This window comes from Styela clava, chromosome 1, assembly GCF_964204865.1.
Source record: "Styela clava chromosome 1, kaStyClav1.hap1.2, whole genome shotgun sequence".
Lineage (NCBI taxonomy): Eukaryota > Metazoa > Chordata > Ascidiacea > Stolidobranchia > Styelidae > Styela > Styela clava.
The window spans coordinates 17,961,365-17,985,093 of NC_135250.1; the positions used below are offsets into that span (position 1 = coordinate 17,961,365).

General features: G+C 37.1%; 2 protein-coding genes across 2 annotated transcripts; both read right to left on the reverse strand.

Moving 5' to 3' along the window:
• Window positions 1-1,931: 1,931 nt before the first annotated feature.
• LOC120348408 (uncharacterized) lies at window positions 1,932-10,023 on the reverse strand. Its single transcript, XM_039418521.2, has 8 exons — window positions 9,665-10,023; window positions 6,909-7,019; window positions 5,360-5,474; window positions 5,028-5,164; window positions 4,211-4,317; window positions 3,982-4,095; window positions 3,151-3,249; window positions 1,932-2,855 (listed from the first exon to the last, which is right to left on the reverse strand). The coding sequence occupies exons 1-8, from the start codon at window positions 9,845-9,847 to the stop codon at window positions 2,777-2,779; spliced, it is 945 nt and encodes a 314-aa protein (XP_039274455.1). The 5' UTR covers window positions 9,848-10,023; the 3' UTR covers window positions 1,932-2,776.
• A 2,228-nt stretch (window positions 10,024-12,251) lies between these two features.
• Window positions 12,252-23,089, reverse strand: LOC120348287 (uncharacterized). The gene is made up of 6 exons (XM_039418408.2): window positions 22,824-23,089; window positions 14,415-14,554; window positions 14,243-14,325; window positions 13,996-14,073; window positions 13,643-13,729; window positions 12,252-13,541 (listed from the first exon to the last, which is right to left on the reverse strand). The coding sequence occupies exons 1-6, from the start codon at window positions 22,932-22,934 to the stop codon at window positions 13,381-13,383; spliced, it is 660 nt and encodes a 219-aa protein (XP_039274342.1). The 5' UTR covers window positions 22,935-23,089; the 3' UTR covers window positions 12,252-13,380.
• Between the last annotated feature and the right edge of the window lie 640 nt (window positions 23,090-23,729).

The window sequence follows — 23,729 nt, forward strand, 5'->3', positions numbered from 1 at the left end:
GAGGATGAAAACAACTAATCAAGACACAATTTGCCAAGGACGCATAAACCATCTCGACTAGGTTAAAATACACGATAAGAAGATATTTTCAATCAAAAACGTCCTCGAAGTCTTATAAGTTCTTCAAGTCGGCGTTTATCGAAATTCTTTTTATGTCAGATGTAATATATTGCCGAACCACACATGGACGACGATGCTAGGATATGTGCGCCATATTCGGGAATATTATAAACACGAAAAAACAGTATTTGAAGTTTGCGATATTGAAATTTAAATTCGATTTGGACATCCCTGCATTAAATTAGTCAGTTTTTAGTTGTGTTTCCAAAAATTAGTTGTAAATCAATTATTTCAATTGTCATTATGTCTTCCGGTGAGCTTCAGTTTAGTTTAGAATTTTTCTGGGGTTAGGGTCGGGAAAAGGTCCATTCGCAAGAAGTGCATTTTGTTTTTAGTCTTGACGAATTCACCCAACGAGCACGAGGGAAACACTGAAATTTATTCAAGCCGTGTTTCACTATCCACGAGGCGCAAAGCGAGGGAAACGTTGAAAATAATTAACAGTTTTTCGTTAGCAATTCGCTGGAATGTAATGAACGGCGTTTTGCTACCCACAAGGTGCAAGACATAGCGAAGCGCCGTTAATGAACGAGGGCAAGGTAAACGAAAGGCTGGGATTTAATCGATGACGTTTCCCTTTTAACCACGAGCAATTTATCGTGTTTTAGAGGGCGACACCTAGTGGCGTTGCGACTTACGTCGTGGTTGCACTGTGTAAATTCCGGTCTGACCCCCCCGTTGAAAACGGCCTGGTTGCGCCACTGCGTGATAATAATTGTTGCGGACAATGTAGTTCAGGTCATTTCGAATGTAAAGGCCAACATTACCACATCGATGATAAGGTCTACTATTATAGATGCAAACATAGTCATCTAAGGAGTTTGAATGGCCATTTGTATCAAATACAATCCTGGTTTCATTTATAGCAATTACACGTGGCTCACAATTCAATGAATGTATAGGGCTTTAAATATTGTGTAGTGTTTAGGAGGCTGAGAATCTGATATTGATTGGGAGAGTCATGAAGCCACTATAACACAACCACAGTATTAAACTTAATGTCTAAGAACAATGAGTCATTGGTCAACGCTAGGCCTATAAAATTTCTGACTGGGTACGCGGGAGCAGAGCCTGCTTGCATTTTATCTGTTAATATTGTTTTTCAACTAACATGGAATAAAAAGTCGGGTAATGATCTTAATTTATTCTCATATTGCCATGGTTTTCTAAATTTCGGAATAACGCACATTCTTGAACTCGGGCGTGAATAATGCGCTAATTTGGGAGCCAACCTACAAACACAAGTTCATTTCCGAGGTATTTTAATAAACGTGCAGCAGTTTATTACCGGGTTCACCCAGTAAAGACAGGGTCATCCGGAGTTTATTAGTACATTTTCTAGGATTTGATAAGAGGTTTTCTGGACCACATCGATAAAGAATATCCCGTGGAAACGCGTTTACTTACAACCTCAGGTTCATAATGTGATTAAATCTAAGTAATTCAAAATGCATTATAACATGGATGCCAATGTCCCATCATGAAAATATGAATGGCCAGTAGTTACTACTTAACTAAAAATGCGTGTGTTTACTGTGGTCTGAATAAGATTTCCTCATCGTCATTTTAGATTTAGACAATTCATCAAATGATGATTGTGTAATGTCATGACAGCATTTTATCACAGCTCCCTACTTTCAGGTTATTTTTATAAGTGCCAGTACTGAACCAAGTCACAAAAATATATATTCGCGTATTGTATTAAAAGCCTTACTATTATTATGTAAAGCACAATGAAGGAAGATTACTTTCGTACAACAGTTTTGGCTTCAACTTTCACATTTGTTAACTTTCCAGTCTAATATGAAACATGCATATAAATTTTCTTTATTTGGATTTTATACTATGATCTGCAACAAACAACAGGACATCCGAACAATAACCATGCCATAGAATTTAATAACTTCAATTACAGTAATTATTCTCGCTCCCCTTGCTAACAATACGGGAGAGAAATGACCAAAAATCAAAAGAACTGAAATAATAATCACAGGCAAGAAAGGATCAAAGACAATTTAAAATAAACACCTTCAACTCCCAATGTGTTTCATTTTTACAGAATGTGTTATATCACGAAATTTAGAGTACATTTATTATCTATTATAAATAAAGAATAATTCATATTCCAAACAAGTGGAATAATAAAGCTTCATTATCAATATCCTGTAGAATTAAAAAAACACCTCTTAAAAATAAGGTCAACATTAAACTCCTAATAACGTAACTGCATGTGTTCTTCTGGAAATGAACCTAAATAGGCATTTGAAAAATTCCGTGAGAAAGACAGGATTGATTATTCATTATTTGGAGACAATTTATTAATCAAACACTGATCAGTCACTGATAGAAGAAAAATGCCACCAAAAATATTGGAAAAGTAAGAACTGAACATACACTGAAACCACTTCAGCAAATAACTTAAAACAACATCATACAGACTAAAAGACCTCTAAGTGGATGAAACAACTAAAATCCAAATATAAGAACTATCTACACAAGTGCATTGCAATAAAATTATTCTGGCTAAAGAAAACAAAAAGATGGAGAAAGATAAATAATCAAGGCAATTATATATAGGACAGGATAAAACATGGATACGGAAAAAATCTATGATAATAATACAAAATTACTAAAACAAAAATCAATCACGCAATTTTCATGTTTTGGTTTGAAGCAATAAATATCTTTCAATCTGTTTTGGCAGATGTAGTGATCGTACTGCATCAGGTAAATATCTAAAAAATAAAACGAAAATACAAAAATGAATCAAAAACAAAGCTATTTAATTCCTATTACTCGTGACAAAAACATTTAGCAAAATCATTTCTTGTATGTGTAATTGTTAAAAATGAATTCTTAATATAGAATTCTAGAATATCATACTACTTGGATATGGAAAACCATACCCACTCAGTGATAAAACTTTTATTTGCTATTTACTTCTGCTGTAAAATGTGTAGTGGCAGCAGCAATCACGATTGTACCTGATTCAACTGTATTACTCAAAAATAATGAATTTATATATCTTACTTGTTAACTAACTGTTGTCTTATTACTGCTCTGCATAACGATGCCAGTGGTGCTACATGTGTAGTGATAGATAAGATAAAACCAATAATATCTTCGTGTCTGAAATGAAAGTATTGCAAAATTATTATAAATATAAGTATATATTTTAAATATATATCTTAAATATTATCTTAGAAAGAAAAACGAACGAATAATTTCGACTAGTGTACATTGGTTAGAACGTCAACATAGTTTGAACATACCATAAGCTACGTGGTTTGATATTTTCCTCCAAATGTACGATATATTTTCAAATTCTCGTAATACACATTCAGTCAGAAGTAAATGAAACACAATTCGAAGATAAGACTTAGAAATGTCTTGAAATACCAAGAAAATATCTCTAATCATAGCAGGTAGCAGCAATGTTGAAACCAGTACTGGCTGCCAGGAGGTTTGAAGTAGCACAAGTCAATATGTTCAAGGAAACTCAGGTTTTATTTTCAGATCTACATTTCATTCATTCAATCACAAATTGCATTCATAATTATCAGGGGGTCAGATTTACTGGCAAATGTACCAGGTGGCAAATTTTGCCACCAGTGCAAAAAGCCCTTGCTTTTGTGAGTTTTGTAGTGTTCGATCGTAGAATAATATAAGTGCCCAGTATAATTTGAGATGAATTCCAGCCAAAAGGGTTTCCCAGAGGCAGCGAAAATTTTTGACTTCAGAATTTTTGTTTTTTTCTCCATGTTTTTTATTACTGCTGTTTACGTCCTATGGCAAAACATCAATCTCATGCTAAACTGGACCTTTTTTTTCTCAAAAATTTGATATGAAAGCATTACTAACTCAAGGTAGCGGCTAGTATTTGGGTAAGGAGGAGGTGTTCTCACAACAATCCGACCTGACGCTCTCATTAATACATTGAAGCTGGGATCATCCTCATAGTCATCCAAAACACCCCTGCAAAACAAGGTTTTCATAATTTCATTTGTGAATGATAATAAAAGTAGTTAGCAATTATTATAACTCCCATTGTATTGTATTAATCATTCAATTAAAACATGCAGGAAATTACCCATATCTTGTAATGGCAGATTTGATCAGAGGTGTTTTTCCTGCACAATTTTTTACTGTAACATCTGCACCATAATCCAGTAGTAGTTCTATACATTCATAACTTCCCTGGATAAAATTAAATAGAAAATATTGAGACAATCCTATGCGGCCACTACAGTATGGACATCAGTTAGTAAAGATGTCGCCATCCAGGAAAGAGTTTCATTCTGTCAAAAAGCTAATCGTTATAACAGTTGTAAAGCATTTTTGCAAACATTTGCCTGGTATAGCTTGATATTATCTAAATATCAAAATATTCTAGTTCCTCCGCTTGTCTGGTAGGCAAAAGACATGCAAAATACCCCAGTATTTTATTCAAACCTATGACAAAATTTCAACTACATATTCAGTGCAACATGGAGAATATTGTAAATTCGGAGCCAAATTCACATTTCTCAATCGTTTAAAATGAATGTCATTTAATTAAGGTTGATTCATAGATTTTGGTTGGAAGGTTGAAACAGATTTTGTAAGACCACATTTCTTATCACCAAATTTTTTTCAATGAAAAACTGACACATGTATTTTGGCATGTTATAAACATTTTTGAAGGTTTTGCCGGTTGTCTTGAATTTCCCAATCTTCAGTGTGTTCATTGTTTTGGGCATGTTTTTATGTATGTTGTGTATCAGCTATATCAAAATAAACTTATACTTTTGTGAATTGCACAAGAATGTAGAATGAATTGATTGTAACTACTAGATATCTAAAATCGTTTTATTGATCAACAGATTTCAACTATTTCCATACCTAATGATACCATAAATAGCACTTACTCTCATTGCCGCGAAATGCAATGGTTGATCAGTATTGATACTCAAAGCATTGACAGTTGCTTTGCTTTCTAGCAGGTACTTAGCACATTCAAATCTATTTTTATAAGCAGCCCAATGAAGAGGTGTGTGATCATCACCTGAGATGCAAAATCGTGGTAATATCAATAAAATGAAGGACCTTGAAACAACAAGGGAAACTGGATGATAATCAAAATATTACAAGCAACATAAAAAGAATAGCCTACAAAGTTGTATGATGGATTTGAGATGTGTATTTTGCCACCGCTTATATTTAGGTTTTCAAATTTGGCACTAAATAAAAAACTTTATACCGTCTCTAACATCTGGATATGCGCCATGTTTCAGAAGAATTTTCACACAATCTGCACAAATTTCTGCAGCATAGTGAAGTGGAGATCGACTATTGTGTGCATCTACAGTGTTCACCTGAATAAATGGCAGGTAAAGAAAATATCAACATTAAAGGTATCCTTATCCTGTGATAAGGTATGAAATATATCCTGAATCTGTGGTATGTTTGTCCTTTTCATAAATATGGTCAGCAAAAAAGCAAGTAGGCTACATAAAAAAACAATAATGAAATTTAAAAAATGTTTCTAAAAGATTGTCAAAAAAATTTAAGGAACAATTAAATTATTAATCAAAGAATTCCAACAGCTATGCGGTACCATATCAACGTAAACAACAATCTTTTTCCACCGTATGAACAAACTGGATATGAATTATCATATCCGTTAGTCATAAGCACTCAAACAAGAATTAATCCTTATTAGTCTTGAAGATTTTCAGTAGTTATGAATCATAGATATGATTATTCACAAATTCACTCAGCAGATAGTTCTGCCCACTGAAAATTTCAGATTTTCAGGCATGTTGACACAATCAATATTAAAGTTGTAAGAAATTGTTTTAATGTCGTAAAATAAATAGAAATAACAGGAAATTTTCAACACACAGACAAAATTTATTCAATTTATTATACGTAATCAAAAATTTAACCAGTCATTAACGATCTTCAAAAATGAAATGTTGAAAAAGACTCCTTTGAAAAAAATAAGTCACATTGTGTTGTAAACTTGATACAGTGTGACTCCAAAAAACAATCCACTCTTGATGAAGCACACATTCTGCTGTCACAGCACCTCCAAGGAAGTCTTACATAGGTCTTTACACTTAGAAAAATGCATGGCATAAGTAGACATTTCCCCCTGCACAACACTCTTGACGGGCTGAAAGAACGCTCTCAGGAAAGACTGATCAGCAGTCAGCAATGGCGTCAGGTAGGCACTTGGACTTAAACCCCTTAGATTTTTATCTGTGGGAGTATTCAAAAGACAATGCTTATCAGTAAAATCCTCAAACAATGGTGAACTCAAAGCTGCAAGTGCAACAATTAAGACAATCCTTATAGAGAAGTATGCGCAAATTACAATTTTGCACAGCGGATGCAAGTCTGTCTTTAACGCCCACAAAGTCATTTAGAACATATTCTAAAGGGAACATACTTTTGTGTAAACGTCCTAGATTCCTGAGACTTTTGGGTAAAATCATACACAAACTGAGGTTCAAGTGTAATAAACATTGAATAATTTACTCAATTTTTATAGAATTAAGAAATTCAGAAGTTCTGTTTTTTCTGTATCACTCTGTACATTCATTAAATAAGTATTTGTAAATAAAGTTATGTTAGAAATAAGAAATTCAATTGTTCTTTCGTCTTTTTTTGTAGAATTGGGGATCTAATTGAACAGTAATTGATAAAATGAAAATCAAATACATAAATAAAAGTATATACAATTGATGACTGATAAATTTCCCAAGTATTATTATTAGGCTACTCAGTGATCCTCAGGCACTCACTTCTGCACCAGCATCCACAAGAAGAGTAAGTACTTCAGCATTTCCTATTTTAGCTGCTGCATGAATTGGTCGTAGCATAGAAGCCCCAGGCATTCCATTGGGATCAGCTCCCTAAAAATAGTTTACATAAGTGAAAAAAACATTCTAATCTAGCAGTATTTTGCAATGATCTAGACATCTTTGATAAGATGAATATCAAATCTCAGTACTGCAGTAGGCTATGCTGGTATGAAGTTAAGAAACAGTATCCAGTTATTACAATTCCAGATAAGTATATTTGGGCAGTCAAAACACTTCAACCTGTTAATTATACCACATATCTCACGATTCTCACACTAGCACTGACATAGCAGAATGGCCAGACTTACTAACTTATTGATACAGTCAGGGGCGCAGCCAGGGGGGAGGTTACATGGGTCGTAACCCCCCCCCCCCCTTTGGAATCTTTTTTTTTTTTAATAGTGTTACGTTTACTTGCAATAATTTTATTCTTTGCGTTATCACTTTCGCCCAGCGTCCTAATTTATTATTTATGTTTACGATTCGTTATCTCTGTTACGCGGCAGTGGATCTAGCTGCCAGCGGGGGGTCACGGAAGTGACAATCTACACTAAACATTTTTAAATACAATTGTACTACCTTTCACTTGACACAAATAGCAACGGACGTATCACACTATTGCCGTCAAAACTATTCCACAAGCGCGCTCTCGCCTCGCCACATTCAACGCATCCATACTTTTAATCACATACGTTATCGTTGGTTATCGGCTTATCCCTAATTACGAATTTTAGTTATGTAGTGCATCTTTAACAAGCGATGGCACCAGGATCATAAGCAAATAACAGACAAAATGAATTATTGGAAATGTATGGTTCATTAACAAAGGATTGCCAAATGTGGCAGCATCGAAAAAAGGTGTCATAAAATAATATTCAATCTTCGAAAACAAAGCATTGCAAAATAATGTTCAATCTTCGAGTAAAAAGTATCGTAATATAATGTTCAATCTTCGGGATTTTTGGGTAGCAAACTCGTCCAAGACTCGTTTGGAATCGTCTGTCTGCGAAAAGCAGTTACATGCGTTGTCTTCCAGATCTTTTCAATAAACTGGTAACAATATGTTATTAAATTATATTTAAATTATTATAGTTAAATTATTGCTGAAAGTGAAGAATGCAGCAAATTCGCGACGATTTCACTTTCAGTAATATAGGTCTCGATGCATTGCAATAAAAATTAGAATTTATTAACAGTTAATTGCAACAAGCAAGAGTTTTACATTGAAAGACGTTCCCAATCAATACGATACATGAGCTTGTTTTTAAATGATTGTAATGTTTTATGAAGTTATAAATACGGGAACATCAAATATATTTATTTTGGAAATGGATTGATATTTCGTGACGCACTCTTATGAACCATTGGCATTTGGCAAATATCATTAATTTATGCTATTTCTTAATGTTTCATGATTGCTAATATTTCATTCTATTCTTATTTTACATTTTTTGCGGTATTTCAATTAAAATCATGACGATGGCATTTTATTTAACTGTTGACAATGGGGTAATAATCGGCGATTACTAAAAGGTTGAAATGGGACATGCCAAAACAAAATAAACGAATTGACGCCTGTCAAAGGGGGCAGGGTCTGGCGACAAATAGCCACATGTGTCGGTGTTTCTCTATCATCAGCATTTTCGGCATCACTTTGAAACTCTAAATCGCAAGGACACCCCGCGGAATGAAGACTTTCTTTCGCATAGGGAAATATTTGAATTACGATTGCTGAATAAGCGAAAAAAACAAATGCTTATTTTCTTGCTTGAAACAACGATAAACCAATTTAACCCTGTTGCCAAAAGTAATAGCATGCATTATTAACAAACTGGTAATAATATGTTGATAAATCGCCGCTAAAAGTAGAGAAGCGTTATGTGCAAATATCACAGGAATTTGAATTTGCGACGAATTCACTTTCAGTAATATAGTTAACGGCGCATTGAAATGAAAAGTTGATTGATTTTTTTTGACCAAAGAGAATGGTCGGCGATTGCTGAAAGTAGGACATGCAAAGAAAGGCTAATGAGACACAGCGACGCACATGTTGTTTTGCCATCGTCGGAACATCTTTTTAAAGACCTATAAACGCATTTTTATTTCACCGTAACCCCCCCCTAGAAAAAATCCTGGCTGCGCCCCTGGATACAGTAATAATGTTCTATTGTTTCATGTGCATTCATTCAAAATTGTTTACCAAACGAAAAATAGAAGGAAATGTTGTCTATATTCAGATATTCGGCCCGGCGGTGTGGCTCATCGTGCTAAGCATTAGGAATACGCTCGCCACCGCACCTCTGATTACTCTGCGTGGGTTCGCAGGTTCGAATCCCATGCGGAGATGATCATGTGCGAGAGGATTGCTGGACTCCTCGCCGCTGTTGGGTGGTTCACGTAACCGCTGGTCGGTTACGGCTTCCTCCATCATCAAGTCCATGCTTCTGTGCTTCCGAAAACAAGTAATTAACTAATCCCATACCAGACATGGAATGGTAACCGGACGAGAGGCCGTGGTTCGCCAAATGGATAAACCGTCTTATCGGCTTTTCTCTCCCCCGGGATAAATATGAAAATCCTATCCTATCCTACCGTTTGAAGGGCTATCCTATCCAAATGTTTCTTTTGCAGCTTAGTATAATACAAATCAATAAATTTGATGATTGAATCAACTGAATATGAAACAGAATGCTCACCTTGTCCAAATATTCCTTCACTCTTTCTGACAGAACTTTTTTCGGTGGCGGTAAGTCCAATCTTTCATAGCATGAATCATTATTCCGTAATATCTGATCTATCATTTCCTGTGTCAGGAGATATCGCGTTTGTAAGGCCTCCATTATGTGCCACATATCAACATAGCTATCCCTTGTTGTCATTTGAAAATTAATATTTCTTCGTTACAATCTTTCTAATTGCTCGCCCATGCATCTGCGCAGTTTATGATTACAGAATTATGAGCAAAATTCCATATTATTTATGTAAATTTGGACGGACGACATAGCTATTTTACGCCGACGACCCGTATGTCATTGTTTACATCCGACGCCGCTCTTTGGCGTCATCTTACGTTGTAGGAGTAGATCATTTACAATTTATGAGTGGAGTAAAGGAAAGGATAGGATTTACATATTTATCCCGGGGAGAGGAAAGCCGATAAGACGGCTTATCCATAGGGCGAACCACGGCCTCTCGTCCGGTTACCATTCCAAGTCGGGTATGGGATTAGTTTTACTGTATTGTTTGTTTTCGGAAGCATGGACTTGGTGGTGGAGGAAGCCGTAACCGACCAGCGGTTACGTGAACCACCCAACGACGGCGAGGAGTCCAGCAATCCTCTCGCACATAACCATCCCTGCATGGGATGCGAACCTGCGAACCCACGCAGAGTAATTAGAGGTGCGGTGGCGAGCGTATTCCTAACGCTTATCCACACCGCCACACCAGTGTGGACATTACCTCAACGAGTATAGACCAAAATACAGTATTGGGAATGGGAGCGTGTAGCGGTATCCACCCAATAAACGGAAGGATTGTGTGGGTGCCTGTTACCAATGACTACGTTAAGGTAACCATATCTGAAAAGACAAAATCCCTGACAAAATTTAAACCATGGTAATAATGCCATGGTATAAATTCGCGATGTATCCAAGTGCACAAGCTGCCGTCGCTTTCGCGTGAGAATAGAAAAATACAGAACAAAACGAATGGTGCAAAGTTGTTGCATTTCACTAAATCAACTGCATAATATTCGATACCAGTTTCCATAAAACTTTTAAAGGCAGCGGTGCAAGTACAGATGTCATGATCGCTTCCGTCTTTTTTCGGCACAAGAATTTTTTGTTCAAGTCAGAATTAGGGAACGTTTTTTAGCAAGTACAATCATACACAAAAAGCTGTTGTGATGCTTGTGTACGCATAAGCGCCCTCGACAGTTGTAACTACATCTCCTGTTTTACATCCTGTTGTGAGAAAATAATTCGTCACTTTAGTAGAAGAGGAATCTCCTCTCACTGCTAGATGTTATTTTGAATCCGGAAAACTTTGTAAAAAACCGAGATGTATGTTCCTGATTTACAAACTAGGCATTCTGCTTCTCATTCATTTCTGCCATTCCGAAAGCATGGGTGTCATGCCTTCATATCGTCAGTAAATTTACATTTTCGCTTTGTCATTTTCAACAGTACAAAATTGCAGCTTAATCTTCAGCACTAAACCATAGCACGGAGTAAAGTACAAGTAGCCTACCCGAGGTGCAACCTAAATACCGATTACAAAATGCTGACAAAAAAGGTCATATGTGAAATCAAAATTATCTAAATGCGATGCAATCCACGTTGCACAACAAAGCCTGCATGACATATGTCTGAAAAAATCGCTTTATTGGATTGGTGCGCAATATCTGAAAACCACTCGACTGGTTACCAGTACCGTACTAGTCTATATTGGGTATCTGATTAGCCAGCCAGTTATTCGTTTTCAGATGCACGAGCTTGATGGTGTGCATTTATAGGAAAGGGTTTACATATTTCTTCCGGGGGGAGTTGAAAGTCGATAAGACAGCTTAATCATATGACGAACCACAGCATCTCGCCGGTAACCGTACAAGTTCATGCCAGGTATGGGATTAGTCAGCCAGTTATTTGTTTTCAGATACATGGACTTGATGTTGGAAGCCGTATAACCTACTGCGGTTACGTGAACCACCCTACGGCGGCAATGGAGTCCAAAAAATATTCGAATTTGGACAACCCTACTAATAACAATACAACGATATTCAAATATAAGGACACTACCGTCAGGACGAAGGAGGCGAATAATGCGTGATGGATTTCGGCAGCAGTTCTCAAATTTTTTATTCGCGTGGCGCCAAATTATCAGGGAAAAAATCACCGCGCACTGATGTTTTCAAATAAAACTCAATTTTTGTGATCGTTAATTTGTGCCTTTGTTTGTAAACATGTAGGCCTAGAGAATAAAAGTCGAATTTCCCTTCTCATTTATGCCTGGTTCTCCTTTAAAATGCTAAAAAATTCATTGTATCAAGTGGTCTATCTCTATTGTTACGTAACAATAGAGGAAGACACTATATAACATAAAGTGTAAACGACATAGAAAGGTCAAATGAATTCATCGATTCATATACACAGCATTCAAAATAAGAAGCAATAAAACTTTTATAATTGATACAATATGTAAAGTGCTCAATCATATTTTAGTTATGTTTAACACATTCTGTTAATTTTCGCGGCGCACTTAGCAACTCTCCCCTCTTTCGCGTCGCACATTTTGGAAACCGCTGAATTAATTTAATGATTAGTAATTATTTTAGTCGACGATTCGTGAAACCGCAACAATAACTTATAGTGGGCGTGGCGTAACAATTTTTGCATATATATATCATTTCTAACCGCCACGTAACTACGTCATCCAAAACTTACGTAAGACAACATGCCAAAAGCAATACGAAGTAAGCTTGGGAGCATAAATGCTGACTCTCCGTCGGAGACCCCGCAAACGAGTGAGAAGAACGTTCTATATAAATTTATAGTTCAGTGCCTCGACCTGGCGGAAGCAAGATTATGTCGAGCAATTTGTTGCTAGCACTTCTCCTCACTTTGTATTGCTATGTCACCAAGATGTCTACTCTCATAAACCGAGTTTAATTTTGCATCGAACTTGCTAACAACAAGTTCACTCATTTCAGAAAACTTGCAGATCTAAAACTAGAACGGGTCGGCTGATATCACGACATTTCAAGAACGTATTCGCGGGAAGCCACCGAATCCCACCCATGTATATGCCGGTGCTAAAATCTGCGCGTGCAAATGTACTTGAGTGCAAACGTCAATGGGTGCAAGTGTAGGTGGATTCATAGATGATGGAAACTCTTTTTAGTACTGTAGGTCAGGGCTATTCAACTATTTTTACCGAAGATTCGCATACAAAACTTTAAAAATATTTGGGTCCGGACCTTCCAGAAATTATATTCCGGCATCCCTAAACACGCACTCTCTCGGCAGACTAAAATGAATATTAGCTATGTAAAATTGTTTATTATTGCGTTATAGTTTTTTTCATATATATTTAAACCTATAAAAGGGATTTTATAAAAGGATACTTCAAGAGTGGGGCTAATGATTCAAAATAAAGAATTAGTCGCTGTCCGAATCGAATACCCGAAAGGTCCGCCAGTTGAGTAGTCCTGCTGTAGGTTATGGTTTTCCATTATATTTATGAAACAGTACGACATTACTTTTTTGTAATATGATATCACATTTATTTGTGTGTGGTCATTGGCCGATGGATATTATGCAACAATATTATATTTCATGTCTATAACATGAATTGTAAAAGATATTAGTCAGAAGTCCATGTTTCGTACTTCAATACTCAATTTCATGAGTAGAAATTATTTTTCTTCGATTTCGTATTTTGTGAACCGTCTTCTGGTACAAAATCCTTCCCAGTGTGTAATAGGGGCTTCTCCGTGGTTGGAAAATACATTCCATATGTCCGCGACATCTTTTCCCGTTGGTTGCTTTTTCTTGTGCTTGACGAGGGCAATCAGATCTGAATGAAATGAATTGGAATGAATTAGCCGTTCTCATCCAGTATTATAGTTGAAGCAATACGTTTGGAAAGAGCTATCTATAATTTCTACATAGACTTACTAGAATCGGGAGCACATTTTGCCATAATGAAGTATTCATCATAGTCCGTAAGGAAGAAAAAATTTCCAGTCGACATCTTGTATATCACTAGAAAAAAATTTGAGATAGACAATTTTCTGAACATTTTAATTTGACTAAAATACTTCAACAAGTTCAGTTACAACTCTCATCTGCAAATACATAGAGTCAAAATAATAGAAGTTATTTCACCTATAATTCGCAAGATTGACAATCTTCATATTATTTACATATTTTACTATGATATACTATCAGATTCGTTTATTTGTCTTAGCTATTCTTGGCAGATTATTTGGTTTGATTAACAAATGTAAAGTTTGAATTTCGCCACTTACTAGCTTCCACTTTTTGAAGCCCAGTTACGTTGAGTTTATGCTTGAACGATTCTCTAGAACTTGCTGCCATCGATGGAACTGAAAAAGAGGTTTTCAGAATAAAGAAGTTTACTGGTTATGACAATTTGGATAATTGAGTGTTGTAGTGAATTTCATTGAGCAGTTAAAATATTATTTTGACCAGATATATACTCAATCAGTTTTATATATCGGAAACTAAGTTAAATTTAAACGAGTTCAAACTCACTGAGTTCAGGATTTGCAGTATACGTCCCATCTCCATTATCTATATAGTGAATCAAACTATCTAGTGAGTCTTCAGTTGCTCGGCTTAAAATAATATATGTATGTATAAGTTTTACTTTCATATGATAACAATTCTCATTTTTCATTATTATCAATTAAGCTCAATTGATTACCCTTCTACTTGTAGTGTCATTGTAAGAATGAAGCCATCGTCAACTTTATTGAAATTCCGAATATCATGACAATAGTCAAATCTGTTTTTGCTCGGAATTATATCAATCACATCATACCAATCGTGCATCACTTCACTAATCTAGAAGAATTTTTTTTAAGTTTTAGTTAGAATTAGATAGATAGCAAATATATGCATGAAAACATATTTTGGATATTTTTGGAGAGAGGTATATAGTTAATTGATATGGTGTTAATACAAAATTTAGGTTGCCTTCAAGAGAGAGCAATCTGTATTATCTAAGATTCAAAAGTTACGGAATATACTTTTTGTAATAAATTAGAAACTGAGTACTTTGATATAAGACTTAACTTAAATCTAACTCAAATCTAAGGCACATTTAGTGTGGCGTACCAAAATTGATATCACCACTCAGGTTCTTTCTGCCAGCTTCTTGGACACTGAAGTTGCAATAGATGTCGTTCACAAAACAATCTTCTTGCGGTTCCAATTATAGCAGAGTAACTAAGTTAACTAACTAGATTAATTATACACCTGTAAGAACTTAATACAACCAAATACTCCAATCAGAAATACAATAAACAAATAAAAACACAGTACAAATACCGTAGGATACATACGTAACACAAGATACAGAATTGGTCTATGACGTCACAGTCATGAACTATTTACTTATAATGGGATACTAAAAACCGAGTAAAACATACCTAGATATACATAAAATACCTAGTATGACACTAAAAATACAACACAAATCCTATCTTATCAACAAACACGTAATATACATGGAAATACGCATAGAAATCACACAGGAAATAAACTGCGAAAATAGACTAGTTACGGAAGTGTTAAATACAAGCTAACTAGTAAACAGAGCTATGCCAAACTGGAGAAATAATAAACCTGTACTACTAATATCATTTTACAACACGAATTACATAGATTTACGGCATTAAAACACTATAATAATAACCTAATACACAGAGGAATATCTACACTGCCGGCAGTCTGACAAACCAGCTACAAGAGAAAGTTACACAGTTGTTCACTAGTGACTCAAGTGGTAAGAATAAATATGGGCGTACAGAATAAAACAGAGTTATAGACGTGGTCGTCTCATTACTCCCCCCTTTTTCAGATGGGAAATTACAAAGAAACTTTCCATCTTCAAAATTGAAAAACCATAAAAATGTGAAGAAACTGCAAAGAACTGTACACTCAAATGAAATGTATATCTAAAATCAAAACAATCAATTGTTAAAAGCACTATCACAGTCAAATCAAATGTAATCATCCAAATATCTAGGCCTTCGCCTAGTACGTTGGCCATTATCAAAGTTCGCATCAACTGTAACTTCTTCTGGTACAGTGTCTGGCCTTGAAGAGAAAGGTAATACATCAAAAATATCATGAGCAATCTGCTCATCATTTTCCATAATAGGTTCCACATCAGGTAAAATGTCACATCCAGTTAAGTCAATGTCATTGTCTTCTTCATCTTCATGAAGGTAAGGTCTCAGTTTGTCAACATGCACAATTCGAGAACGTGTTCCCGAATTCTTCTGAATCCTATACAAGTGATTAGGTAAACAGTCCACAATTCGATAAGGTCCAATCCAAGGAATACTCAGCTTACGATGCTTTGGTGGATAATAATACCACACCAATTCATCTCTCTGGAAAGTAAGTGGTTTAACACCCAAATCAAAATTTCGCTTTTGTCTGGTTGCAGCAGCATTTAGATGTTGCCTAGCATGAAGAAAAGCTTTTTCAGTTGCACAGGAAAACCATTCGACAAACGCAGTGTAACAAGGATGAGTAGATGACTCTGGTTTGCCAAACATAACATCAACAGGCATCTCGATTTCTCGTCCAAGCATTAACTTGTTCGGTGAATATCCTGTACTATCATGCACAGTGGAGCGATATGCCATGCAAAGATATGGGAGATGGTCGTCCCAATCATTTCGATTCTCATTTACAAAAGCTTTCAACATCTGCTGTATGGTCCTGTTGAAACGTTCAACTTGTCCATCTGAACGAGGATGATATGGAGTTGTTCGAGTCTTCTGAATCCCGTACAATTGACACATTTCTGAAAATAATTTTGATTCAAAGTCTCTTCCTTGATCTGAGTGGAGAATTCTTGGTACCCCAAATCTCGAAAAGAATTGAGTAACCAATGCATCAGCAGTGGTGTCAGCTCGCTGATTTGGTAAAGCAAAACATTCCACCCATTTAGAGAAATAGTCCGACAAAACCAAAATGTGTTCATTTCCATTTTCAGTTACAGGCAACGGTCCAAGAAAATCAATGGCAATCCTTTCCATAGGAGCTCCAGATATAAGTTGTTTCAAATCTCCCTGTCTTCTTCCGTAAAGCATCTTTGTTGAAGCACAAGACTTGCAAAATTTGCACCATTTCAGAATGTCCCTTTTGAAACCAGGCCAATAAAATCTGCGCCTTATACTCTTGAAAGTTCGATTAGCACCAAGATGACCTGCAGTGCGCAAAGAATGTAGCTTATGGAACAAATCCTGCCTCAAATTTGATGGAACAATCAATTGGATATGCGATTCCTCCGATTTACAATCAGGAATCCAACGACGATAGAGAAGTCCATTATCTACAAAAATCAAATCCCATTGTGACATCAAACGTTTGGTCACTGTTGATTCAGGCATGTATTCTTGAATGTCAGGTTTCTGAGCAGTAAGTTGTTTCCATTTCAAAACAGCAGAAATATCTGGATCTTCACTTTGCCAAGATTTAATTTGTTCATCTGTGTAGGTATCTAGCCAATTACAATCGGAACAGTCTGACGATGATTGACCGGGCTGTTTTGATATTGCACTTACAATAACATTGCTCACAGCCACATCACCATTGGTACCACAATCAGAACAATCTTCTCGTTTGCATTTGCGAACTTGGCGTGACAATCCATCAGCATTGCCATGTTTCACGCCAGGTCTGTGTTCAATCTTAAAGTCATAAGCGCCAAGTGTTAATATCCATCTTGCTAACATTCCTTGAGGTTCACGAAAATTGATCAACCATTTCAGAGCAGCATGATCTGTGCGAATTCTGAACGGTCTCCCGAGAAGAAAATGACTGAAGTGACGAACAGCCCACACCACAGCTAATAGTTCCCGGTGTGTAGCACAGTATCTACGTTGAGACTTGGACATAGTCTTACTGGCATAAGAAAGTACACGTTCATTGTCGTCCTGAACTTGAGATAACACTGCACCAATCCCAAAACCACTGGCATCAGTATCCAATACAAATTCGCCGATTGTCCTCGGAAAGCTAAGAATTGGGGCAGATGTCAGACAATGCTTCAAAGTTTCAAAAGCCTTTTGACATTCAGTACTCCATACAAAAGAAATATTCTTCCTGGTCAATCGAATAAGAGGTCCAGCAATTGTTGAATAATCTTGAACAAATTTCCGGTAGTAGTTCGCTGTGCCTAGAAAACTACGAATATCGCTGACAGAATTAGGCGTTTTCCATTCTTTGATAGCCGCAACATTTCCAGGGTCGCAACAGACACCGTCAGATGAAATAAGATAACCAAGATAAGAGGTGCTCCGACGGAAAAGTTTACATTTCGAGGGCTTCAAGCGTAAACCGGCACGGCGAAGTCTTATAAAAACTTCCCGAAGATTTGAGAGTGCCATTGAGAAATCACTACCATGAGCCAAAACATCATCAAGGAAATTGAAACACCCGTTCCACAGGAGATCACCAAGGATATTGTCCATCATCCGTTCGAATGTTGCGGGAGCATTCGCCAAACCGAAGGGCATCACTACAAAGTGAAAATGACCACGGCCTGGGATGCTGAATGCTGTCTTTTCACGGTCTGCAGGATCAACCTCCACTTGCCAATATCCGCTAGCGAGATCAAGAGTTGAGAACCATTGTGCTCCGTTTAAGGACTCAATGATATCCTCAATACGCGGCAAGGGATATGCGTCCTTGTATGTGACGTCATTAAGCAATCTAAAATCCACGCAAAATCTGGTAGAACCATCCTTTTTGGGAACTAGGACAATGGGAGAAGAATATGGGGAATCGCTGGGTTCTATGACACCCTCAGCCAGCATATTATCAACAGCTTCTTCGGCTATCTTCCTACGCGCCCACCCCATTCGACGAGGAGCCTGCCGAATCGGCTGTGGTGTGGTTGTGATGATCCTATGCTTTGCTGCTGAAGTACGGCCAAGTTCACCATCTGGTCCTACAAATACATCATAGAATTCACAAATCAAGTTGACCAACTGTTCACGTTGACTCGGGGTTAGATCCTCAACGGAATTGACCATGTCATGTAGATGTTCTGGTAATTCAGAAGCTATAACCCGATTATTGGATTCGTCAACTTGAATTTGTGCTACAAGTTGAGGATGTGCAATACCAATCAAAGATCCAGCCCTGATATTAAGTTGTCTGCCTTTTTGGTTCACCGCTAGAACAGGAACAGTGGACTTTCCTGGATCCACTACAGAAGAAATCAGCTGAACGCCATCAACAAGGAAAGAAGAATTCAGCGGTTCAACAAGAGCAGCAACGTCAGACAAATTGCTTTTCGGCCAAGGACGACTAAGTTGTGCAGGGATAACAACCTTAGAATATGGCGGTATAGTAATATCTTCTCGAACAGTTACACGACAACACGGTACAGACTTTTCAGTAAACAGTTTGATTTCATGACCCTCTATCATCATGTGTCCAGATGATAAGTAAAGAACGCAATCATGTTCTCGGAGATAGTCCATGCCCAAAATACCATTAGACATACCTAGGTTGGCAACAACAACAGTGCGTCGCGATGCAAAAGAATCAATAGACAAATCAACTTCCAAAGTACCCAGTGGTAATAAATCATGTCCTCCCACTGCAACAAGAGATTCTTCGAGCGGTGCTAAATATGCTTCTTTCCCACCTATAGCCTCAAAGATGGAAATGTCGATCAGAGTAGTCATAGCACCACTATCTACGAGAAAATTGAACGGTTGATTGTTTACAAGTACCTTCGCATGCCAACTATTGTCATATTGCAAGGAACAAATATTCAGGTCTATATTCTGGTTCGTTGGTCCGTCATCAAGTAATAATTCAGCGGACACTGAGGACCTCAAGCCCGCTGAGTGTCGTTTAAATTTGCGGTCGAAGAGGAAGCAGCTGTTGCAGGATCAGCGGGATTCTGAAGATGTGGACAATCCCGTTTAAGATGACCAGTCTGCTTGCAATTAAAACATGCCTTGCAATCCCTGCCCCAATGACCATGTTTACCACATCGGGGACACGGGTTGCGTGGTACACCATCAAAATTGCGATTGTTGTTAGCGCGTGGCTTAACATATCCTATGATCTCATCCAGTTTTGCTACAAGTCGCTCAAAACTGCTCTCGAGAAACTGAAAAAGGTCGGTTTGCTGATTAGCTGCATCACCAGTGTTACTCTGTTTCACTGCGGCAATGCGAGGTTTAGGCATGTCTCTTCTCTCAGAGTGGTTAGTATCAACAGAGTAATACAGCGTTGCAAGAGACAGTGCACTTTCAAAAGTATCAGGCTGTTGCATGGTAACATGTTTGATCATGCTTTCATCGGTTAAACCGGCGAGAAACTGCGATTTCAAAATATCATCTTGACCAGCAATATCAAGATTTGGGTAAGCAAGAATAACAAGCTCTTTCAATTTGTTACCATAATCCCGTGGCGCTTCATTTGGCTTAATCCTACGACAATGAAATGTAGTACGATATGAGCTCGCATTTCCGGCAGGTTTGAAATAATGATTAAAATGAGCCACAATATCACTATAGCTAGTACGTTTCATATCTGGTAAATCTTTCAACACATTTAGAGCTTGACCTGTCATGCAAGTAGCCAATTCTAATCCTGCAGTGTCGTCATCCCACTGATTATAACTGGTAACCAATTCAAAATGGCATAAATAACTGGGCCACGTCATGACAGTGGATCCATCGAAATACATTGGCTTTTTGGCATTTCTTGCCATCATCGTAGCATTAGCTGTGCTATTGAGAACACTACGGCTAACATTGGCATTTGAGACACTACTAGCGCTCACTGGAGGAGCTGATTGTGTAGCCACTGTAACCATTTTCGGCCTAGTACTAAGTTGCCTTCTGACATTTGTGCCCTCATTACCATTATCATTCAAAAAAGGAATTGTAGGTGCAAGGTTACTCACATGACTATTCTCCAAAAATTTCACCTCTAATGTCTGTGAGAACGCGTTCCGCTTCCCTTCTGGCTGTCCATCTTCTGATCCAAAATCAGAAATTTCATCATGCTTGAGAACAGGCGCTGCTTTTGGAACAACCGTTGCGGGTGTTGAAGTGATCAAGCTGACATCTGGGACATGTGACATGGGCTGCGTTTCTTCAGAATCAGCAACTTTTCCTGTTTTAACCACGCCAGAAATATCTTGCAGCATGTTGTAAACATGTTCAAAAGATGAGCCAATTTTCGCATTCTGGAGTTCAACTGATTCTAGTTGACTTCCAATCTGTTGCACACGACTGTCTATCAGTTGCAAACGACTGTCAGTCTCCTCTTGCTTTTCCAACATTTCCTCTTGTTTTTCTTCTGATTCCTTCAGTTTTGCCTTCAATACCTGTATTTGCAGATGCAAAAGTTCATTCTCCTCTTTGGCTTGCTTTGGTGCCGGTACAATCTTTCTTCTCTTAACCATCTTTCCAAGATATCAGGCAACCGCAATTAAAAAAAATTCGGCAACCTCAAATGTCCAATATTGTCCAAATATTATCCGTCACAGACAAGCCTACTTAATCGGCTTAGTCTTAATAGTCCTTGTGTCAAATAATATATCCTGGCGTGTGCTCGCCAAAAATTCGTATATGTGGCGTACCAAAATTGATATCACCACTCAGGTTCTTTCTGCCAGCTTCTTGGACACTGAAGTTGCAATAGATGTCGTTCACAAAACAATCTTCTTGCGGTTCCAATTATAGCAGAGTAACTAAGTTAACTAACTAGATTAATTATACACCTGTAAGAACTTAATACAACCAAATACTCCAATCAGAAATACAATAAACAAATAAAAACACAGTACAAATACCGTAGGATACATACGTAACACAAGATACAGAATTGGTCTATGACGTCACAGTCATGAACTATTTACTTATAATGGGATACTAAAAACCGAGTAAAACATACCTAGATATACATAAAATACCTAGTATGACACTAAAAATACAACACAAATCCTATCTTATCAACAAACACGTAATATACATGGAAATACGCATAGAAATCACACAGGAAATAAACTGCGAAAATAGACTAGTTACGGAAGTGTTAAATACAAGCTAACTAGTAAACAGAGCTATGCCAAACTGGAGAAATAATAAACCTGTACTACTAATATCATTTTACAACACGAATTACATAGATTTACGGCATTAAAACACTATAATAATAACCTAATACACAGAGGAATATCTACACTGCCGGCAGTCTGACAAACCAGCTACAAGAGAAAGTTACACAGTTGTTCACTAGTGACTCAAGTGGTAAGAATAAATATGGGCGTACAGAATAAAACAGAGTTATAGACGTGGTCGTCTCATTAGAATGAATCTGAAGGGAATATAACATCAGTAAATGTTAACTAAATAAGTAAAAACATATATGTAGCGAATCGCTGATGCTAGTTCAGTAGTAAAATGAGTTAAGTTTATTGAAGCAAAAGCACACTTGAGCACAGCAAATATTGCCGTCTGATTTCAAACACGAATCAACGATCCTCGCTGGGCTGCAACCAGTGGTGGGATTCAACTTTTTTGTCAGTCGGTTCCATCACAAAAGTCATATTTTTTAGTCGGTTTTGTTACAAACAGAACATTGACAATAACCAGTAATGCTAACCAGTTTGCTGATCTGAAATTCCATGAGACGGTTCTATAGAACCGGTGCGAACCGACTGAATCACACTACTGGCTGCAAGCCTAGAACTGTATAAACTGACAGTTACATTGAATTGCAAGTTATCTGCGACTCCAACCTATGCGACCGTAGTGTGTCCCACTTCCATAAGTCCTTCTATAAATAATCATGTATAGGTTTGCGTGTTTATTCCATATTCGCAATACTTATACGGTATAGAGACAGCTACAAAATTACCCAATCAGTAATCGAATAGCTCGCGGAGCCCCCAGGTTTCTCTCGCGTGCGACGGTTCTAAAGAACCGGTGCGAACCGGCTGAATCCCACTACTGGCTGCAAGCCTGCAACTGTATAAACTGACAGTTACATTGAATTGCAAGTTATATGGCACTCCTATAAAAATATTCTCACATTAATTCAATATATAGGCCCTACTTACTTTTATTATATCTAGTGGTTCATACGACACATTTTCCCCACAAAGCTGACCAAGGCAAACATTCGCCATGAAACATGCCATAAAAACAGTATTCGCCAAGCTAGCCATCATTTTCGTTGGAATGCAAATGATGCGTTAAAAGATTCAGAAAGAACCTGACCAATATTCTCAATCGTTATACCATTTATGCAACCTTGCCTATGTGTACTCAGGAGAAAATCTTTTACTGTAAACGATTATATCCCGTACATCACCCAATGATTTCCTGAACGAGAGAAATAAATAGTGCATGCAACTGTTTGAAAAACCAACTGCTTAGCAGATTCGATCTACTTTGAAAATATTAAATTGAGTCACGAATTTGCTAATTCACTGTATTTACTTCTTCACAAAAATTCTAATTTACTTTCAAATCGATCAGTGAGCATTGTCAGGGTCTTGGTATAGGTGGTATTAAATTCTTGACATACTAGGTGAAGATTTGTATACTTATTCCATATATATATTAGGTATGATTTAACTTCGAGTTGAGATTGGGAATCCGGGACTGAATTTAAATTTTCAAATCGGCATTTTCATTCATTCAGAATTAATAAATATAAACATTGTGTAAATTAGCTGAGATTTTTAAAATGCACACATTCATCTCTTCTAATATTGAGGCATGGACAGAATCACTTTGAGGCTGCTAGTCAAGAGCTGAAAAGATTGCGTTCACCCACAATCAATGTCAGTGGAATAATCTTGAGTGTTCCACCCAACTTTTTATAGTCATTTATTGCTGGTTTCCGTCCGCGGCACCCAACTTGAGTTCCACAAAAGGTTTTGTATATGGAATGGCCTTTATTTGATTGTGAATTGGATAGTACAAATTAGAAAAACAAAGGAGAAACAATTGTGAACCAT